At 38.8% G+C, this 18,029-nt stretch overlaps 6 protein-coding genes across 6 annotated transcripts; 2 read left to right on the top strand and 4 right to left on the bottom strand.

Moving 5' to 3' along the window:
• Window positions 1–1,942: 1,942 nt before the first annotated feature.
• Window positions 1,943–4,090, top strand: V1514DRAFT_285320 (Alpha/Beta hydrolase protein; the record flags this gene model as incomplete). Its single annotated transcript, XM_066925169.1, has 4 exons — window positions 1,943–2,097; window positions 2,154–2,238; window positions 2,322–2,597; window positions 2,678–4,090. 4 exons carry the CDS (start codon window positions 1,943–1,945, stop codon window positions 4,088–4,090), a joined length of 1,929 nt encoding a protein of 642 aa, XP_066781298.1.
• A 216-nt stretch (window positions 4,091–4,306) lies between these two features.
• Window positions 4,307–10,430, bottom strand: V1514DRAFT_336869 (uncharacterized protein). Its single transcript, XM_066928602.1, has 8 exons — window positions 9,996–10,430; window positions 9,867–9,939; window positions 9,678–9,802; window positions 9,423–9,627; window positions 9,087–9,361; window positions 5,486–9,019; window positions 4,866–5,421; window positions 4,307–4,791 (listed from the first exon to the last, which is right to left on the bottom strand). The coding sequence occupies exons 1-8, from the start codon at window positions 10,074–10,076 to the stop codon at window positions 4,430–4,432; spliced, it is 5,211 nt and encodes a 1,736-aa protein (XP_066781299.1). The 5' UTR covers window positions 10,077–10,430; the 3' UTR covers window positions 4,307–4,429.
• An 87-nt stretch (window positions 10,431–10,517) lies between these two features.
• V1514DRAFT_336870 (ubiquitin-conjugating enzyme/RWD-like protein) lies at window positions 10,518–11,617 on the top strand. The gene is made up of 5 exons (XM_066928603.1): window positions 10,518–10,796; window positions 10,867–11,005; window positions 11,067–11,192; window positions 11,247–11,326; window positions 11,396–11,617. Exons 1-5 carry the CDS (start codon window positions 10,783–10,785, stop codon window positions 11,457–11,459), a joined length of 423 nt encoding a protein of 140 aa, XP_066781300.1. The 5' UTR covers window positions 10,518–10,782; the 3' UTR covers window positions 11,460–11,617.
• On the bottom strand, window positions 11,383–12,912 carry V1514DRAFT_181240 (uncharacterized protein). Its single transcript, XM_066924594.1, has one exon. The coding sequence runs from the start codon at window positions 12,785–12,787 to the stop codon at window positions 11,591–11,593; it is 1,197 nt and encodes a 398-aa protein (XP_066781301.1). The 5' UTR covers window positions 12,788–12,912; the 3' UTR covers window positions 11,383–11,590.
• Window positions 12,913–13,454: 542 nt separating this feature from the next.
• Window positions 13,455–15,862, bottom strand: V1514DRAFT_181426 (glucose-6-phosphate dehydrogenase). Its single transcript, XM_066924596.1, has 3 exons — window positions 15,609–15,862; window positions 14,566–15,085; window positions 13,455–14,509 (listed from the first exon to the last, which is right to left on the bottom strand). The coding sequence occupies exons 1-3, from the start codon at window positions 15,650–15,652 to the stop codon at window positions 13,541–13,543; spliced, it is 1,533 nt and encodes a 510-aa protein (XP_066781302.1). The 5' UTR covers window positions 15,653–15,862; the 3' UTR covers window positions 13,455–13,540.
• Window positions 15,863–16,073: 211 nt separating this feature from the next.
• On the bottom strand, window positions 16,074–18,010 carry V1514DRAFT_181397 (uncharacterized protein). The gene is made up of 4 exons (XM_066924595.1): window positions 17,416–18,010; window positions 17,209–17,366; window positions 16,543–17,158; window positions 16,074–16,492 (listed from the first exon to the last, which is right to left on the bottom strand). The coding sequence occupies exons 1-4, from the start codon at window positions 17,842–17,844 to the stop codon at window positions 16,082–16,084; spliced, it is 1,614 nt and encodes a 537-aa protein (XP_066781303.1). The 5' UTR covers window positions 17,845–18,010; the 3' UTR covers window positions 16,074–16,081.
• Between the last annotated feature and the right edge of the window lie 19 nt (window positions 18,011–18,029).

Genomic DNA, 18,029 nt, shown 5'->3' on the forward strand with positions numbered 1-18,029 from the left:
ATTTTTAAAAAAATTTCATTGTAGATATTGTAAAACATGATTTACTATTACTTCGTTTGTCTTGACACAGAATAGTAGACTAACGTAAAACCCAAAAAATTTTGGATTCAACATGAGCGGCTTCCTTTTTGAATTTAGCATTCGTTGATTGTAGAAGTTGATTGTAGAAGTTGATTGTAGCTTATAATTGTCATAATGGCATGAGCTTTAATGACGTATGAAAGGCTTGTTTCGCTTAACCAAGCGGGTAGCTTCTTGTCATGGTTGGCGTTAGAGTTGTCGTGTTCTTCTTTGTGTATCTTGTGAGGTTATTCAAGCTTTTAATTTTGTGGTCATTAAACCGAATTTCGTATGAGTGTCAATTGTTAAAGGCCCAATCATCCCGAAAAAGAGCGCATGCCTAAACGACTATGTCCTTTAACTACATGCTTCCATGCTTAATCTTGCCGTGCCTTAACTGCTTTTCGAAAAACATTTGGCCACTTCGGATTCAAAATATTATATCCTTCACTCAATGCCGTTTTTTTGTTTGCCCACTCAAAACTTTCATTGTTTGATTAACTTTAGGTTGCAACTGAGCAACATATTATACACACCATATGCTGGGACATGGCATCAATCCGACATAGCTGGTTTTCTAATCAAATTAACTACGTATTTATACTTAAGTTTGGTCTATTTGATATAAATTAAAACACAAACTGAATATTTCCAATTTCCACGACTAGAAATCACCAGCGCTATGGATGTGTAGATAAATAAGTAATGTGTCTGTAACTGCTTGAGCAAGATAGGCACAGTAATGCGCACGTGACTCTGATTAATGCGCTTAACGCAAACGCTGGTAGTGACATCCACGTGACTTTTTTTGCAAAAATAAATAAGTAAATCTTAAATTCCCGATACAAATTACGTAAATTATTAATATACATTATTATAATAATTTTTAGGAAAAAAACATTGTCGCAGGATGTCAGTGCGTTTTGATATATGCGATCGTGGCAGGCGTGGTGCTCAACTTAGATGGGATGAGCAATAGTCGTCACTATTCTACCCTAACCATTCCTCTAACCATACCCTAAATAGCTGGATTGGTTATACATCTCATGTGCGCTTGTTTACGTATAACTATTGCCAATATGATCATTTTCGTGAGTTCACAACGTAGCAGAAACGTATAGCAAGGTGATGAAACAGTTAACCTACGCTGACTGTCGCTAAATATTTTGTCGATACTTTTGGCACCCAAAATGTTAAATTTGCGTATAAACGTTTTTTAAAAACTTGCGAATGTTTAATATAACTAAACTTTCAAGAACTTGGCATTATATACGTTTTATTAATAGAACAGCATGATTAAATATATATTTGTTATAATGTACGTATGGTTACTTTTTAATGATCAATGATATTGCCGAAAATAAAAGATTCATTCGTAACTCTTAATGTTTTGTTCAGCATAATTTTAGTTTTCCCTCTTTTTATACAATCATATAATTCAAAATAACCTAGTTGTACTTTATAAATTAAAAGAAGAAGATATCAGATTGTAGAAAGTTCAATATCTGAAAAATATATCTATATGTATGATAATGGCCTGCGACTTTGTTGAATGAACAACTGTGGTAAATTCAATTATTCAATAACGTTTCATTAATTAACTCCACTAAGCCATAAAAGGCAAAATATTATGTGAAGAACTCGTTAAGCTACGTTAGCGCACAACTTTAAATAGTCTGACGTTTACGCAAGCTGCACACCCTGCTGCATCGAGGTCGAAGCGGAAATACATGTCCAATAAGAATAATAATAAAAATACATGATCTCCGGTTTGTGTCTCATATTTGAAATATATAAACCATACCATTGAAAAGCGCAACAATACATTTTTAGAGAGGGTTTTCACAATATCAGTTTTCACGACTTTAAATCCTTGCAATCAATGGCTTGTTGGTGGCGGCATGTGAACCTCGTTTTGGTAGCCGCTGTGCTTGCTTTCAGCAACATTCTGCCGGCAGCCGCGTCTCAGTCTGATTATTTTGTCAAGTCATTACCTGGGACACCTAAGAATGTTGCTCTGCCGAAAATGCATGCCGGGTATGTTGCAAGATCCCGGGAATAAGCGGATTGTCACGCTGACCTTTTTGAACAAGTCATATCGAGATCAAACCGGAACACCACGGGAACATTTTCTTTTGGTTATTTGATAATCAACACATTGCAGATAAGCAAAGAACTGTATGTTAATTTTGAGCTTTTGCAATTTATCTTTTCAAGAAAAATTTAACCAGAGGGCTAAACCGCATATATTTTTGCTTTAGATCATTTGGCTTAACGGTGGTCCCGGATGTTCCTCCATGGATGGTGCTTTGATGGAAGTTGGCCCGTTCAAAGTTAAAGAAGGCGGAGAGTTATACGAAAATCCGGGGAGGTGGAACGAATTTGCAAATCTTTTGTTTGTTGACAATCCATTGGGTACTGGTTTCAGTTTCGTCGACACCGATAGTTACATTCATGATTTACCAGAGATGGCAACAGATTTTCTGATCTTTTTGGACAAGTTTTTCGATATTTTTCCTCAATATCAGAGTGATGATGTGAGAATTTTATTTTATTTTATTTTATTTTTTTTTTTTGAGGCTATTTTTTTTTGTGAATTATAATTTAACAATTTTAGCTTTATATAGCAGGTGAATCATATGCCGGCATGTACATTCCATACATAGCTGATGCCATTTTGAGTCGGAATAATCAAACTGATAGCAAGCAATACCCACTAAAAGGAATATTGTTAGGAAATGGATGGATTGATCCTGCAAGGCAATATCTTTCATACTTACCGTTTGCATACGAGAGTGGCATCATAAAGGGTGACAGCGTTGAAGCCAAACAGGTCGAGCAAGCTCAGGGGGTTTGCATTAAGTCCCTGCAATCCGTACTTGAACAAGGAACGTCAATAATCGATGTACCACAATGCGAAGCAGTTTTGGACAAGATTCTGGACGTGTCGCAAGATAAATCACAACCGGACAAAAAAACATGCAGAAATATGTATGACGTACGGAAATTTGACAATTACCCGTCCTGCGGAGCAAACTGGCCTGAAGATTTGTCATTTGTGACTCCGTACCTTAGAGATGAGGCAGTAACCAAAGCGTTACATATCAGCCCGGAGAAAAAATCTGGGTGGGTTGAATGTGCCGGCGCAGTTAGTCGAGCATTTACAGCCAAGAATTCTAAACCGGCCAGCGATTTGTTGCCGAGAATTTTGGAACAAATACCAGTGCTAATGTTTAACGGTGACAAAGACATAATTTGCAACCATTTGGGCAATGAGGATTTAATCGGACAATTAAAATTTAATGGCGGTACCGGATTTGAAGAAGTGCCTGGCGGCGCATGGGCACCTAGAGAAGTATGGACGTATGAAGGTCACGAAGCAGGATACTATCAGTCTGCACGTAATCTTACATACGTCCTTGTCCACAACGCATCACATATGGTCCCGTTTGATTTGCCATTGGAATCTCGGGATATGCTTCACAGGTTCATTGGAATTGATTATGAAAATTCTGGGTTGGTTCCTCCTAACAGCATCGTTGGCGATGTCAAAAACACTACTAATCCTGTTTCTGGCGGTGGCGGCAACGGATCAACCGACGACGACAAAAAGATTAAAGATGCCACTAAGGCGGCTTACTACCGAGCAGGAGAGCTGGCCCTAATCATCGTCACCATGGGTGCGGTTAGTTTTGCCGTCTTTGTTATTTATCAGCGTCATCTTGCACGAACAGGTGGATATAGATCTGTCGCGTTTGCCAAGCATGATCAAATGATTCGAATGGAGGACGGCATCTCACGCAGGGTTGATGATAACCATGACCGTGATGTTAACGAGCTTGATGAATTAGTGGTTGAATCCCCCGTGGTAACATCAGATGAGATTGATCAACGGATAATGTTTGACTCTGGTGAGATCTTAACTGAAGACGAGGGCGATGGAGCCGGGTCATCTTCGTATGGCAAGAATCCATACAGGAGTAGCGAGGAGGATACCGCCGATCGTAGCTATCGACCTCGAATAGACTAAAACAACAAAAGGTAAAATACAAGAGAAAAAAAAAAAGTGATTTTTTTTTGGAGGGGAGGAGCATCTTACTTGAGATTGTTTTTGATTTGGCTTGCTTTGGGCGTGAAAAACTAATAGTGTACCATCGTTTGCGCTATTTTTTGATAAATATCTTTTTTACATCTTTTTTTTTTTCCATTTCTGCATTGGGAACTCTACTTTACATAATTAATACGATTGGCGTTTGGACTCCAGAATTTATTTTCCTATTAGAAATAATATATACAATTAATTCCTCAATGCATCGATTGAAATTTTTTTTTTTTTTAATTCATCTATATTTGATTAAGGCTACAATGATCACGACTTAATTTCAAATCCACCACCAATTTTTTCAAACGAAGCTTGAAGCAATTCCAATACTATCGGATCACTCTTGCTGGCCACAATGCCCTTAGAAAGAAGAGGGAATAATTTCCATAAAGGTTTATATTTGGAAATATCAACCGCGGCCGTGCCATCAAGTTTGTCGTTATCGGACCAATGTTCAGAAAGTTTGATCAAGCTGTTTAAAATGTAAATTATTTCCTTGCGTTGTAATTTGGGAATGGGAATCGTGCCCCGCAACGGTTGATCTGCTGCAAAGATTTGTAAAACTAACGCGCACCGTAAAAGAAGATATGGAATCGCGATGCTTGCCAATCGTGTTCGCTGCGAAGAATCTAGAAAAAAAAAAAACATTAAAAATTAAAAATTAGAGTGAGAATTAAAAAAAAAAAAAAAGAAGTTTAATCACCTTTTGCTTCAATCGTGCATAGTTTGAATAAACTTGCAAACGCAACATATGCCATTTTTGGCCTCGGCAAGATTTTTAATCCATCAGTACTGCCATGGAACGGGCCTTTAAATACAGCAGTCAACCTGTGTTGCACATCTTTATCTTTATCTTCATTCACTGCAGCTATTTCGTAAACAAACGAAAAAAGGAAAAGATTATCGACGTATTTCTCGATAATGAAATCCGGCAGGTCAGCATCTCCCAAATAAGGTAATATTAAACTTTCCAGTTTGTGAAATGCTTCAATGTCAAACTTTTCATCTTCAATTAAGCTCGAACCAGATGACACGTTAGCTTTGACAATAGACGAAGTTCCGTCCACAATTTGTGTCCAAAGTTCGAGTTTTTGGTCTACTGGAATTTCAACATTCTGATTCTTTTCGCCAATATCAATTGCTATGTGTACAATTTCAATAAACGTATTTGACGCAAGCATCCATAGCGTTAATGATTTATCTCCTGTTGTGGCATAAGACGGACAGTTATACTTTGCCGCAATCGGAATGCCCAGCATCTTGCAAAATTTAGCATTTGATTCAAAAAAAAAAAAAAAAGGATGTGTATCTACTAATTCATACCTTCAGGGCATATGCCACAGATCCATCTTTAAAAATTTGTTCATCATGCAAATTTGCCTTCACGGTTTGCAAAATTAATTCAAAGCAATGAACGGATATTGAAATATAAGTTGGTTTCTTTGATTTCCCTTGTCGAACCGGTATTGCAGAAGGAATATTATCCCGATAAGCCAAGCTACTAAACTCACTATAACTCCGAAGAATAAGTGATGCCGTGCCTGGCATGTCCGATTTAATTCTCTTAACCACATCAATAATGGCAGATTGAAGAGGTGTTAAATAGTCCAAATCTGAAAAATACGGCGGCAACTTCGGAAACAATAAACATGACTTGAGAATGTCTAATAACTTTTGAATTTGTGCCACGGTTATACGCTTGCAAATTAAAGAATAAAGAGGCTTGAATGAAATTACGTACGCTGTTATTGCATCTTGATCCATAACACCGGTACTGTTCTTTTCCGATTCCAAAATAATTTGCTCCTGGGAAGACCAAATAGTCCAAGTTTCGTCAAGTGATTCGTTCGGCAGTAAAATTTCAGCTTTTGATTCATCAACACTAATAAGTATATCTGAAAGAGCTTTGAAAACAGATAGAATAATTTCAGAGCGGCCAATGCAAATCATGCTGTGCAAGTATGTATGTAACAAATTCCATATAGCTGCAAAGTCAGGCTGTCGTGAAAATGCAGGCAGAAAAGTGGAATACAATCGACCAAGACCTGCTAAGATTAAAGCCATGGTCTCAGACCATTGTTTGCGTTCAGCGTCCCGAGCATTCAATAAAGACGTCGAGTCACCAACTTCGAGAGGAATTTCTAATGGCGGTCGAACTTCCATTATCGTATGTATGACAATCCATATGCAGGCGTTCCAAGCATTAACACCTAGATGATGTCCGTAACTATCGAAAATTCTGAAAAGTATCTGGATGGCACCATTTCTAACATCAGGACGAAGATCAGAACTGACAGCAGTCAAACGAAGCAACAAAATCAACCATAATGATGTTGCCGAATCCGAGAAATCATTACTTTTCACGCTTGTTAATAAATCATTTTTAGAATTCAAAGGTTGACTTAAATCAGACGATGTCCCGTTTTCTGTAAGCTTTGCCCGGAGAAAATCTGACACCGTCCAGAAAAAAGTGATCGTAGTCAATGAAATGTTTAGATCTTCATGTTGTTGACAGAAGTAGTAAAGAAGGTCAATTAACGACAAAAAACAATTTTGCGGGATCACACTCAAAAAATCATTACCAATTAATTGTAAAGACCCAAACGCTGCCTTAATCAAACGCTGAGTCTTCCCACCTTCTGCCCGTGAAAAATGACTTTTCGACTTGGAAATCACGTCGCTAATGCTAGCATCTCCAGAAAAAATCGTTGTCGGAAGTAAATTTCCGTGATGATGCATGACAAAAACGCTGGTGAGAATACTAAATACGATTTCCCATCCGTTCGCCAAAGAACTGCCAGTTCGATCAAGAATGTTGTTCAAAGTATTAAGCGCCGTACAATGAATATCTGCCTCAGTAGCTTTAATGCTGAGCTCCATCTCAGAGGATGGATCTCCTTGCCGAATAATTGAATACATTTGTTCTTCAATTGCAATCAAGCTTCTTCTATGAATAACTTCAAGATCTGTATCATTCGAATCATTCGACGCTTCTACCACGGCAGCAAAAATAGTGGAATCTAGTACTTCTGCAGCTCGCAAGCGAACTGTTGTATTTATTTCTCTACTTGATGCTACTAGGATAAAATACTTCACAAACGCATCCCAGCCGCTAGACTCGGGTGAAGACGTCACTAGTCGTTTAATATTCAAGTCAGCCAATTCGCCAAGTCGAATTAATGCAAACAATGAATCACCATGAACAAGCGACAGACGTCCAAGATTCAACCCTTGCTTTTGAGACGATGTATTGGATGACTTTGAAGATTCTGGATAAGCATTAGGTTTTCTTAAAGAAGGTGAAGAGTGAGATTCCAAATCGTCCAAATGAATGTTAATGGTTGAAACCGAAACCTTACACAAAGCATTAACTAAATCGACAAAAGACTCATCTGGAAAATCACGAGTACATTCCATTAATTTTCTAACCGCATTATGAACGGCAGTAGTTTCAGAAATAATGCCTGCAGACCCTTCGCCGTTTCCATTAGACGCCGAGTGATCTATTTTTCCAATCTTTCCTCCATATCTGCGACTTGTTGCATTCAATACGAAATCAGCCTGCTGAAGCGTTTCAATTATAATACTCCAACTCGACTTAAGAGTCGGCCCAAGAGCAATAGCGAGGTTCAGTAATGCTCTCAAACATAACAAATTACGAACATGTAAGGTTCCATGAAGTCCTTCCAACGTCTGCGATTGCTCCTTGGTTGAAGATTCAGAGCCTCCTAACTTGCCAATTGGATTATTAAAAATCAGGGAATTAAAACGTTCATTCGTAGGCGATTGAGCTGCAGATTGAGTGCCGGTAAAAATTTGAGAAGGAACAGCAACTTTAGCCAAAGTCGTCAAAAATGCATCGCGAGGAGTAACTAGCTCCAGGATACCGGCTGATTGGGTAAATTTTTGAAATGATCGGACAAGATTGTGATATAAATCTGAGTCGAGGTTAGAGTACAAAAATGTCGAAAATGCAGCTAACAAAGGCGGCCAGCAATCTTTTACAATGCCAGCCGTGCTTTCAATATCAACTTTCAACAGATGGTTTTCAACCGTGAGCGGGTTAATGGGCATGCCTCGGTATCTTGTTGTACGTCGCTTTGGGAGTCTTTGAATACCTAGAGACTCGTCAGGTTTGTCCAAATTCTCCTTATCTTCCGTCGTAAACGATCTTGAAGGCTTATTTTTGAGTGTCGAGCTTGGATTCGGGAGTGATAACGGAAGCAAGAAACGCGTCAGGCCGTCAGCCAATGAGTTGACACATGTGAGGGAAAGGTAATACAGATAAGAATCTGGCATGGCTGGAGGTTCAGATTTATCCAGTTGATCTATGCATAGTATCCTAACAGATGATGTTTGGACCGATAGTACGTTGTTATCAGCCCCTGGTCCACCAAATAGGCCGCCAACAGCGGACTCCCCCAATCCAGATTCTAAATTACCATCCTTTGGTATGAACATCGAAGTTGAAGAACGTCTTAGTCCAATAACGTCAGGCTTTTCTGCAGAGAGCTTGTTTATGGACGTGATAAGTTGACGAACAATATTTTGTCTGCCATCCTTAAAATCATATTCCAAATACATTTTCCTAACAAGAGAATATTCAGCGAAAATACCTTGAAATACCTCTAATGCAAGAACGCGTTTCCAATATGGAGCATAATCAGCATCCAACATATGAGTCAGTAGTGTCAACGCAACCTCACATTCAACAGGTAAAATAGCAAGATGACGCCGTAGAATGAGATACAAAATTCTAATTACTCGAACAATAATTGGAAACTCTCGCCGTTCAGACAATGATCTTAAAATGTAAGGAAAAACATATGTTCGTAAAATATAAGTCTGCTCAGGGTGCTATGATTAAGGTTAGAAGAAAAAAAAATGTAAGAAAGGCAATGCTTGAAAAATTTATCTCAATTACCTCATTAAATATTTGCGAATGATTAGATATTATACTCTCTATGAGTTCGAGACCGAATGTCTCTGTTATATGGCTGTTGGCAAGGAAAAAAGACTTGTTTCCTTCTGTGAGTAGACAGATATCCTGAAAGACCCTAAATGCGTCATACGCCGTTGGTTTCACTTTTCCACTTGATTTACCATCCCCAATAGGTACTTCGAATTCAGGCTCAATTCCTAGTAATTTATCTTCTGACGAGACCTCATCAAATATGGCGATACTTAGCTGTTGCAATGCTGAAGAAAAGTAATTTAGAATCAAAACTCAAATAAGACAAGACAAATTTGCAACACTTACTTGCCGCAGCCGTATTCGCAACTACAGCTATCTTACTCCCTTGCAGAATTGAGCACAAGCCAATTGTCTTTGCCAACTTTTCCCCACCAAGATGGTTACCATAGCGTTCAATTAGCGGCGGTAGAGATTGCAAGATCTTCAATTGAATTTCAACGCCCAAATGTGTACTTTCTTCAAATGCTTCAAGCAATTGCGGCAGATTAGTCTGTAACCGTTAGCATCGTTAACTCAATTGCAACCAAAAAAATCACCTACTTTGTTTAGACGATGTGATGTTATTAATCTTTGAAGTCCTTGCACGGCAATTGCACAGCTTTTAACATTTCTAGTTGAGCAAGCCAGAAGAAATGGAATTGCAAAAGTAGGCGAAGCGGCCAATTCTATAATTATTTAATAAACGCATAAGCAGATTGACGCTTGAATATTTATTTTCTGTTATTATACCTAGCAAAATTTCTGATTCATTCTTTGACGAGCCAACAAGTGACTTAATATCTGATAATGATTTTTCACAAGCCTGCAGAATTAAGTAAGAACGTGCTGATAACTAACATAGCTTGAAGGCATATATACCTGTCGTAGATCCGTATTACGACGTTTTGTTTCAGATAAAAGAGCGGCAAGATCTGAAGTAAGCAAAGATACGGTTCCCATATTGAATATTAAAATTGAATTTTGATCGGACGGTAATAAATGCTATGCTCCGCTGGTCAATTATGTTATATATAGGTAGCCTGGCAGTCAGGTCACGAAAGGCTCATAAAATGGCAGTTCGTTAAAAAGAAAATGCCAACAAAAATAAAGCAAGCTTATGTGATTAATTAACCTAAAAAAAGATAATCATTGCAACTGCAATTTGTTTTTTTCAAATGCTAGTCGTTGTTGTGTTCTCAAGACGCTTTAAATAATTCCTATCGTATAGTATACTCACTGATTAACCGCATCCAATTAATGCGGTGGCTTATATTAATAAATAATCTCTGGGGCAATAGAGCACATGTATCGACAAGCGTGAGGTTTACGCCATATATTGAAACAAGACTACGCGTTTATCAACGTTTTCGTCACGCTTAACGCTGCCCGCTGCCTGTATAAGCGCAAGTTCCGACCCGCATCTTTGATCTGTGTAAGTATTCGATTTGGCGGTGCTATTGATATCTCAGAGGTAATTATTTAATTGGAAAAAAGTGTGCAAGCATAAATATGGAGATTTTAGTGTATTATTCGTGTCTTTGATGGTCGTTGTGGGAGGTAGAACGAGCATATTGGACGACGTGACGTGCCTGAATTTCCACCTTCTCAACTGCGGAGCTACAAGTAATTAATGATCTGACCTGAATTATAGTTATCAGTTCACATAATGAGCGCAAGAATGCATGTAAATTTTATGAGGCTTTTTTTTTTTTTTTTTTTTTTGGTTTTCGGTAAACTAACCTTGTTACAGTCCACGAAACTTCCGCTTGCTGGAAGAGCTCGAAAAAGGCGAGAAGGGCCTTGGTGCTGAAGCCTGCTCGTATGGTTTAACAGATGGCGACGATATCACCATGTCTGAATGGAATGGAACCATACTTGGGCCACCACATGTGCGTGATTATTAAATTACCAGCTCTTTTTTTCTTTTTTTATAGACTGACTTTTGTTTAGAGCACACACGAAAATCGAATTTACAGCTTAAAGCTTCATTGTGGCGAACACTATCCTGATGTTCCACCTACAGTTCAATTTCTGTCAAAGATCAACCTGCCATGTGTGAATCAAGCCAATGGCAAGGTAAGTTAAATAGATAATTCAAAGGGTGCTAGAAAACTGACGCTTGTTTTAAAGGTCGAGCCCTCTAAGATTGCATGTCTTGATAAGTGGAAGCGGGATTATAATTTGGAGACGATATTGTTAGAATTAAGACGGTACGTGCTTTATTAAGAAAAAAACACAAAGATATATAAGTGACTAACAATTAATTAATAATGCTACAGGGAGATGGCATATGGAACTAATAGGAAGCTACTTCAACCTCCTGAGGGAACAACATATGAATAAAGAGTCATGAGATTGGGGAAATAGCTACTTAATAGAATTACTGTAGCAAGCATATATAAAAATTTGTGATCAATTTGCATTGTGCCAATGATATGTACAAAAAATATTACAACACTTATAACTTTTTTTCTTTATGAATAAAACACATTTCTATCTGTGACCTTGCAAGCCAAGATACCTTGACCAACGACACTAGATCCAATTAGTTGATTAGTATTTTCATGGTATGCCCATGTGGTGATTGCACTAGCTCCCTTTGTGCCATCACTCCAAAACACGATTTCATGGTCCTTGTAGTTCGACCTCTTTTTAAGTCGGATTGCCATACTGGGTACTGCTATTGTGCTATTAAACGGATCCTCAATTTTTGCATTGAATTGCTCACGTTGAGGGAAAGCGGCTACGAGGACATCATCATTTGGCAGTAACGATAAATTATCCAAAGAAGCACCTAAGTAAACTTGATGATCAAATACAAGCTTTTTAGTCTCTTGGCCTGTGACGTTATAAACGGCGACAAGACCAGTTCGACTCTCGCTGACCAGCAGCTTAGTATCGTTCTCAACCAGCAAAATGCCATTGGCATTTGACAACCTATTCTGATCTAAAGTATCACAAAATACTTGGCCCGATGAAAAATCACATGAAACCACGTTAGACCATGGCAACGGAGCTTTATTATTTTCAAAATCTCTCCAAAATCCTTTACGGAAATGGTGGTCGTTGGTGACAATGAAGCTGGTTGGCGACAATGGCACAACGCCATTCGGCGTATTAATCGCAGGCGCCTCCACATCTCCTTCGTGAAAAATAACGTCAGATCCAATAATGTATTTAAAAATTGAAATAAAGCTTTTCTTTCTTTGATGATTAACAAAGAAGAGAAGACGCTCGTCCTTAGCAAACTCTGGGTAATATACGCCCAAGCCATGCAGAACCAAATCTAAATCTGGACGATATCTGACAGCAAGTTCGGTAACTTCACCATTCTTTGGATTAAAAATAAAAATTCCATCGCGAATTGACTCCGTAGTATTAATGTTTCGGTGACCTTGGGGTGGGTAGTAATCCAGTCTTCCAGCAAGTGAGCCACATCCCAAATACACTAATCCAGTAATTTTGTCAACGGCAAGGTCTTCACAAGCTTCAGCACCTGGATAAATAGTGCATTTCCCATCATTTAATCCTTGCGTTCGTCCTGCGTAAATATGAACCGAATGGTTTTTAGTATTTACTTGACGCCAATGAGTAACTGGAGGAAGAAAAGGAATGCCAACAATTGCCACCCCGGCCACATACAAAGCAGTTATAATTAACCACTTGATCATAGTGGATATTCAATTGACCCAAACTAGTATACTAAATTTGTATTGTTTTTGAGTGAAACTGAAGATCTTTCGAGGAAAATTACCTCGCGTTCTGCCGGTTCTTATAGCGAGCACGAAGTTCCAAGTTGCTCAAAATGTTAATTTATTGCGTGCGGTGCAAATGCCCAAAATCCTAATTATTAAAACTTAAAAAGTACGCTTATTTTTTTTTTAATTTAGATATTGCATATTCATTTTTTTTAAGCTGAAGTTACTCATAATTACTAAAGTGACGTTATATATTACGTACAGCTTTATATTACAGTCTAATTCTAATTTAATTATCAATTATCTTTTTCGCAGTACTTACATTTACAAAAACGGTTTATACAAACAACCTGGTAGGTGCGGATAAAAGAACCTTATTTGCCCGAAGAAAAAAGACTTTAACGCGGTGGACAGTTTAAAAGCGGCGTGTCATGGTCTGTCTGTGCCTTGGCCGGAAGGAAACCAGAACTCAATCCTGAAAGTACAATAGTTATACTTTTTGTTAGGTAGTCAATGAAAGACACATTATATCTATCTGGTCGTTTTATTACCATAGATCTGAGGGCTACAATATGGATGATATTGCGAGTTAATTAACATATAATTTTTTTTATGCACACCATCATAGAACAACAAATTTAAAACAGATAATAGAAGAAAAAAAAATATTAAATAAATTTCTTTGACTTGAAAAAGACAACTCAAATTCTTTCTCCGTTAAGCATTTTACAACTTGCCATTGGCAGAGGTGTGAGGCCAGTTGTATAACCCATTTTGCTCACGAACGTATCCATAGCTGGCAAGGAAGTCGTCCAGGAAAGCGGGACCCCGAGAACCATACGGATACTTAGCAGGAATAATGTCAGTGTTTTCGTCAAGATAGTGAAGGAGCGGTGTAAAAATCTTCCAGGACGCGTCCAGTTCGTCATCACGGACAAAGTTCGAATGGTCTCCGTTAATGGCATCAAGAATAAGACTCTCGTAGGCTTCAGGAATGTGCAGATCCTTAAATCTGTTTTTATAGGTAAGATCAAGCTCCGTGACTGAAGTTTTGGTAGTAAGGCCAGGAAGCTTAGTGTTCATCTTCAAATAGACAGCCTCAGAAGGTTGAATTCGAATAACAAGCTCGTTTCGGGGAATATCCTTAAAAATACCAGAAGTGACATCCTTAAATTGAACGCGGACCTCAACCTTGGCACCGTCAAGAGCCTTGCCAGCCTTGAGAACGAAAGGAACGCCATCCCATCTATCATTTTTAATATAAGTAACAATGGCAGCAAATGTTGCACATCGGGAATCCTTTGGAACGGTTTCATCATCTAAGTAAGAGGGCTTGGTGCCGTCATCGGATTTATCATATTGTCCAATAATCACATTCTTGGGATCAATAATAGGCATCGCCCGCAATACCCTAACCTTTTCATCTCTAATATCCTCAGCACTAAACGAAACTGGTCTTTCCATCGCAATCATTGTGAGAACCTGAAGTAAATGGTTTTGCATAACATCTCGAATAATGCCAAATTGGTCAAAATAACCACCACGGCCCTCAGTTCCAAAGGGTTCCTTAAATGTGATTTGAACAGAAGAAATGTGATTCTTGTTCCAGCTGGCGCCCAAGAATTCATTACCAAATCGCAAGATAAGAATGTTCTTAACCATTTCCTTTCCGAGATAGTGATCAATACGGAAAATCTGGAAAAAAAAATTAGATTACGCACGAGCAAGTATGCAAGAATGAAAAATCATACCTCATCTTCAGCCCAAATCGGCTCTAGAGATGTTTGAAGTTCTCGGGAACTCGCAAGATCATGACCGAAAGGCTTCTCAATGATGATTCGCGCACCACCGTTCTTTGGGTACGAATTTCTCTTAAGATGTTGAGCAACAACAGTAAACACATTTGGAGGAAGGGCCATATAAAAAAGTCTATGCGGCTCAGTAGCACCTGCTTCAAGCTCCTCAATGTGTTTGGTAAGAACCTGGAAACTCTCGTCTTTATCATACTGCCCAGACACATATGTGTTGAACGAAAGAAACTCTTCTAATTGTTTCTTAACTTTGTCATCAAGAACTTTGATGTAAGCTGATATGCGCTTCTTGTAATCGTCCTCCTCAATCTTGGATCGCGCATAACCAACAATTTTAACATTCTTTGGCAACAAATCATACCGATAAAGACCAAACAGAGCGGGGAAAGTCTTCTTCTTGGCAAGATCACCAGATGCGCCAAGAACGACGATAACGGAATTGGCAGGGAGTGGATTCGCTCTGAAACAAAAAAAGAGAGTAATAATGTTAGCAGCGTGAAATGCATGATTTATTTGAGCTCGTGCGATGGATGAAAATCAATATGACTATTAATATGTGACAATAAGGCATGAACTAAAAGCATCAAAAAGTATTATATAGCTCTTGCAACCCGGAGACTGTAAAACAAAGACCTGACTCAAACATATCGAAATTAGTCAATGCCTAAACTTGCATTTGAACAAAAAAATTCAAGCTAAGAATAATTGAATTGTGGATATGGTTTAGGAAAAAAGTACGACATCACGGGTGAATGATGCCCGAGCAAAATGGATGAACTGAACGGAGAACGACAAATTACACCCCCAAAAAAAAAATCCAAAGTAAGTTCAAAAAATATTTAAACTGGAAAATAGACAATATGACCATAACCATCCATCGCACGAATTTGAAACATAAACAAAGAAAAAGAAACAATCGCAGTTGTATTCTCGATCCGTCAAGGCTTAATTAAAACAAGCATTGAGCCAAAGAAAAAACTTACCCTTTCTCAGACGAACCGTGATTAGAAATAATAGTATCAGCCATTTCAAAGACAAATTAATCGAACTAAATGACTAAAGAGGTGAAGAAGAGATAAAGAAAACGGCGATAAGAAAAAAAAAGAAAGGCGCAGCGGGAGAAGGGGAGCAGAGAAGGGTGTAGTTAGTTGCAAGTGGCAGGCAGGCAGAATAGGAGCAGGTGTAAGTCTGTGCTAATTAATGGATTATATAATTTTCGTAACTATGTTAGTTAACTAACTAACTAACTAACTGCACCGTAGATAATTAATTAGGATGGGCCGGATAAAACAAGACTCGACGGGCCGCTTGCCCCGACGTGACGTCGACGGAACACACCCGACCGGGCAATTAATATTACGTAATCCAATTCAGCTTCGCTTAACTAATAATATCCAAATGTTATATAATTATTATGACTTGTCACCGTTATACTTGTAGACTAGTATATGTCCATTTATTCTTGCTCGTTACTCTGCCCTGCATCGGCCGTCTTCGACTCCTCGATCGGCTGCCCAATATCAGCCGTATTAGCGGTCTTTGTTTCTGATATAGTTGGCGAACCTGGCTTGTCCGCGGTTTCCTTAACAGCAGAGTCATCACCGTTACCACTACCACTACCATTACCATTACCATTGCCATTGCCATCACCGTCTTGTTTCTTCGCTTTATTCTCTTTTTTGGGGACATCTGCAGCAGCAGTCTTAGTACTGCCTTCTGCCGCCAGCGGCGCTGGTGATGATTCTGGAAACAGCGTACTCCATTCATCTAGCAATTTGCGCGAGCGTACCTTTAATTCATACTTGTCCCCATCTGGTATCTCCTCCAGGCGCAAGATTCCCTTCAACACCTTGTTAATCTTCGTGTCCTGATCATCATTAGTTGTCCAATAAAATACAATGGATTGTAAAGTCATACCCGAATAATCGTAAACTCCAATCCCGGGAAAGATTCCAGCTTCTGGAAGAGTACGTCAGCACTTTCAAGCTCTTCAGCAGTTGGCGCTGTTTTCTTCGTTAAAAATATCTTTTGCAACCGATGGCGAAGTAGTAAAACATGCTGCTGTCGCTCCTCAGGTGTTACTTTTTGAGCTAATCCATTCTTCTTTTTTGATTTGCCCTTGGATTCATTACCTGCGGTCTTTCCCGTGCCATTCTCTCCATTCTCAGCCTTTGCTCTTTTTTTCCTAGAAGTCGAAGTACTCTGTTCATTTTCGGTTCCAGTTTTCGAGACTTTTCTCTTTTTAGACTTCTTACTCTTGCTTTCTTCTTCTTCCACGTCTTCAGTATCAATATTCGCCTCCTCCTTCTCTTCTTCTTCTTCTTCTTCTTCTTCTTCTTCTTCTTCTTCCTCCTCCTCTTCTTCCTCCCCGCCAGAAATACTTCCATTTTTGGCAAAGTCTTCTAACGCTGGTGGATCTGCTGCAATTTTATACGCAGTCACTATGGCTTGATCTTTCTTCTTCCCAATGCCAGAGTACTCAGCTGCTTTCTCCTTTGTTAATGGTGTCAACTCTTGTCGGGTAGCCCACATACTGCGTCGAGTAAGTATACAATTTAAAATAATTCATACGGTTGTACTTACTAGTTGTCATCATTAAAAAATCGAACTGCAAACACATTTGGACCATCATCAGGTTGACGATCTTCTGGCAAACTCTTTCTCTTCCCTCGAGATGATCCATGAGCAAGTTTTGGCTTTTTGCTAGCAATTTCCTTTGGAACTAAAGCATCTGCAAGAATCTAACTACTGTGTTAATCATTAAACTTCACCATTAAATGTTTCTCTTACCATTGCGGGCCATGGAGGAAATCCCTTTACTTTGGCTAACACAAGTGAACCAGGAAGATAGCTAAGCTTCTTCGGTGATGTCTTTGGCGGCGAAGTTTCCGGTTTAATAACCTGTTGATTCTTGGTAGATTCTTCCACACTGACATTAGCTTTCTTCAGACTTTCATCCTTCACTTGCTCTGGAACAGTGATTTCAGATTCTTTTACTTGTTCCGCTGCGTTAGCTTCAGATTCTTTCACTTCAGAACCAGCTACCGCTTCATCAATCGATTTATCGACATTCTTCTCTGATTTCAAATCGTCAACTTCCTTCACTAATTCCGAAACATTGGTGGTTGTTTCAGCTGTTTCAGCCACATTGATCGCGTCCACCGGCAGCGTCGATTTGGATTCTTCAGTCGCGTCAATCGCGTTTTCAGGCAAAGACATCTTACTAATATTCTAAACGATCCTGTATAATTCAAAATAAAATGCCTATTTATTGCTCCAATGCACAACTAATTTGTCAATAATATAGCTTTGGCGCTGTTGCGAGTATAAACGTGATGTAGATCGTAGCAAACCCCCTTTCAAGAAAGCAGTGTAACTTGGTTGTAGCGCGCAGTAAGAAAAAA

Source organism: Lipomyces japonicus (assembly GCF_038497905.1).
Source record: "Lipomyces japonicus strain CBS 7319 unplaced genomic scaffold V1514scaffold_54, whole genome shotgun sequence".
Lineage (NCBI taxonomy): Eukaryota > Fungi > Ascomycota > Lipomycetes > Lipomycetales > Lipomycetaceae > Lipomyces > Lipomyces japonicus.

Excerpts from the sequence above, each read along its gene's own strand:
- V1514DRAFT_181397 (XM_066924595.1), bottom strand. The coding sequence starts at position 17,844 with ATGTCTTTGCCTGAAAACGCGATTGACGCGACTGAAGAATCCAAATCG. Across the intron at positions 17,367-17,415 it reads TTCCTCCATGGCCCGCAATG|ATTCTTGCAGATGCTTTAGT; the intron begins GTAAGAGAAACA and ends CACAGTAGTTAG. Across the intron at positions 16,493-16,542 it reads TGGAGTTTACGATTATTCGG|GACACGAAGATTAACAAGGT; the intron begins GTATGACTTTAC and ends AATGATGATCAG.
- V1514DRAFT_181240 (XM_066924594.1), bottom strand. The coding sequence starts at position 12,787 with ATGATCAAGTGGTTAATTATAACTGCTTTGTATGTGGCCGGGGTGGCA.
- V1514DRAFT_181426 (XM_066924596.1), bottom strand. The coding sequence starts at position 15,652 with ATGGCTGATACTATTATTTCTAATCACGGTTCGTCTGAGAAAGG. Across the intron at positions 15,086-15,608 it reads CACGGTTCGTCTGAGAAAGG|AGCGAATCCACTCCCTGCCA; the intron begins GTAAGTTTTTTC and ends TTTTTGTTTCAG. Across the intron at positions 14,510-14,565 it reads CGATTTGGGCTGAAGATGAG|ATTTTCCGTATTGATCACTA; the intron begins GTATGATTTTTC and ends TTTTTTTTCCAG.
- V1514DRAFT_336869 (XM_066928602.1), bottom strand. The coding sequence starts at position 10,076 with ATGGGAACCGTATCTTTGCTTACTTCAGATCTTGCCGCTCTTTTATCT. Across the intron at positions 9,628-9,677 it reads CATCACATCGTCTAAACAAA|ACTAATCTGCCGCAATTGCT; the intron begins GTAGGTGATTTT and ends TAACGGTTACAG. Across the intron at positions 9,362-9,422 it reads TGCGAATACGGCTGCGGCAA|CATTGCAACAGCTAAGTATC; the intron begins GTAAGTGTTGCA and ends ACTTTTCTTCAG.
- V1514DRAFT_336870 (XM_066928603.1), top strand. Across the intron at positions 11,006-11,066 it reads CCATACTTGGGCCACCACAT|AGCACACACGAAAATCGAAT; the intron begins GTGCGTGATTAT and ends ACTTTTGTTTAG. Across the intron at positions 11,193-11,246 it reads TGAATCAAGCCAATGGCAAG|GTCGAGCCCTCTAAGATTGC; the intron begins GTAAGTTAAATA and ends CTTGTTTTAAAG.